Source organism: Propithecus coquereli, unplaced genomic scaffold, assembly GCF_000956105.1.
Source record: "Propithecus coquereli isolate 6110/MARCELLA unplaced genomic scaffold, Pcoq_1.0 Scaffold203, whole genome shotgun sequence".
NCBI lineage: Eukaryota > Metazoa > Chordata > Mammalia > Primates > Indriidae > Propithecus > Propithecus coquereli.
This window is the reverse complement of record NW_012145301.1, coordinates 1,292,975-1,295,268: the sequence shown is the minus strand read 5'-3', so window position 1 is coordinate 1,295,268 and position 2,294 is coordinate 1,292,975. Positions and strand designations below refer to the sequence as shown.

Here is a 2,294-nt window from a genome sequence, read left to right as displayed (position 1 = left end):
CCTAAAAATTTTTTTAGTTCAAACTACTTGTAGTCCAAACTACAGATGAGGAAATTGACTCTTAAAAAGATTAAATGACTATTCCAAAATCACAAAGATAGTTCAGTGATCTTTTTTCCCTAATATACTGAATTTATCTCCCTTTTCTGCATTTCATTCTCATTTAATGAAGCAATCTATTGTCTAAAATAGTATCATGTAATTATATACATGCAGCTGTCCAATCATACTATGGGTCTCTTTAGTCCTTCTCTTGACCACCAATCTGGAACCTTTACTGCAAGCTTGTTTCTGATTGGTGAAAGGAAGCTATAGCTGTAGAATGCCAAGGAGTAAACAAAAAAAGCATAGCAACAACTGAGTCTCACTACCCTCGGCCTAGGCCAGCCTGGACTCCTTCATCCCAAATGAGGTGGCCTCTACATTTTATATGAAGTCTCTGATTTACCATTCAGCTGTGATCCATGTTATAACATGGCAGTCCAATACAGATGGGAAGATAAAACTGAACACCACAGCTAAAATAAAGTGTATTCCCAGGTAAAACAGACAAATGCTTTCATTTGAGTCTGATGAACTTCTCTTACACACCACAAGAAGGCACCAGTGCACAAGAACTGTATCTACAAGTAGTGTCACCAGTTCCCACTAAATGGCAGCAGTTGTGGTGGTGACATGACCCATTGCAATGTGTGAACTCGTAGCCAGACAGGACATACAAAGAGGTCTCGTGGTTAATCCTGTGCAGAGGGAACAGACAGGAAATGTTGCTATGGAGGGTCCTGGTTTGCTAGGAAAGAATATTCACAGCCTGGAGCTGGTGGTTTGGTGTCTTGTCCCTAGGCAATGAGGGGAGGATGCTTTTCATAATGAGTGCCAAGCGGGGATAAAGTCCCTTTTGCACTGTACTGGAGGAAGAAATTACTACCACCTTATTTTTTATTCTTGCTTACAGAATACACATTGTGGAAACAGGATGAAGTTGACCAGTGAAAAGTTGCCCAAGAACCCCTTTTATGCCTCTATATCCCAGTGTGCTGCTAAGAGCCAAAAATTCCTCCAATGGAGAAAGGAAAAGACTGGTACAAATTCTGACATTTAATCTTCCCTTGGAAAATATTTTCACTAAAATTCATTATGTATGCTAGAGCAAATGAGACAAAAAATGTTTGTCTTATTGATTTCAAGGAAGTGGTTAATTTTACAGTCCTTTCTAGCTTTCTTGCAAGAATCTGTGAAATTGCCACTTACTTTATCTGATAGCAAATCCTCAGTGGAGAAGTCTTACAATTACATCCTGATCTTTGTGTGCGTGTGTGTGTGTGTGAGAGAGAGAGAGAGATCCTTGCACAGGGGCCATGCTAATCTTGTCTGTATCGTTCCAATTTTAGTATATGTGCTGCCGAAGCAAGCGCGACATCCTGATCTTGATTTTATTCTCAGGACTTAAGGGTTTGCTTCTAGAAAAGAGAAGCCAGATGTCACTTCTATTAAAGAGAGCAATGCCATGCTTTACTTGAAATTGTCATTTAAAGTTACCTTTTTTTTTCTACAGATTTTTAAAAAATTATATTTGGGATGGTTAGCTCATTTGGTTAGAGTAGTACTAATTAAGTCTCAAATTAAGAATTTAACTTGCCCACAAGACAGCTTTGCCCAAAGACAAACCAATGCATGTACATAGACTGCATTGCTAGGGCCCCACCTGTCTGTGAACAGGCTTAGTGTGAGAGCCAGTCAACAAACATTTCCTTATTATACAGGGCACAGTGTTAGGTACTGTGATGATGCTTTTTCTCAGACAATACTTTTTCCTTGAGCTAAGGAGGCTGATTTCAGGAATGAAAATTAGGAAGGAAACTAGCATGAATAATGTTAGGTGAATTTTACATAATTCATTACTTCAAGCGTAAAAACTCGTATATTAATGGAATTCTTTACCTTTTTAAAATCAGATCACTACAGCCATGCTAATTTGGTGGAGAAGGCATTGCAGCTCTTGAAGGAAAGAATAAGAAGAGGGGACACTCTGGCATATTTCCTACGAGGTCAACTATATTTTGAAGAGGTATCATTTTTTATTTGTTTTCATTTCCCATAATTCTGTTGTTAGATCCTCATATCAAAATTTCACGTAGAGTTCCTTACTTTGTTATACCAGGGAAACTCTGGTTGTGGCTGTGTGACACACTGCTACCAGCTTACGGAGATATCTGACCTTTCTCCGTAAAAGTCATTCTAACGACTGTCATTTATGGGAGTCATTTTGGTGTAAAATCTATTTTCACACTATA

General features: G+C 38.5%; 1 protein-coding gene across 1 annotated transcript in view; it reads left to right on the top strand.

The window, feature by feature from the left end:
• Positions 1–2,294, top strand: part of LRP2BP (LRP2 binding protein) — a 25,244-nt gene that overhangs the window by 7,033 nt on the left and 15,917 nt on the right. The window contains exons 3-4 of the mRNA XM_012643988.1: positions 956–1,082; positions 1,956–2,068. Coding sequence (XP_012499442.1) covers positions 956–1,082; positions 1,956–2,068 — 240 coding nt within the window. The remainder of the gene's footprint in view (positions 1–955; positions 1,083–1,955; positions 2,069–2,294) is intronic.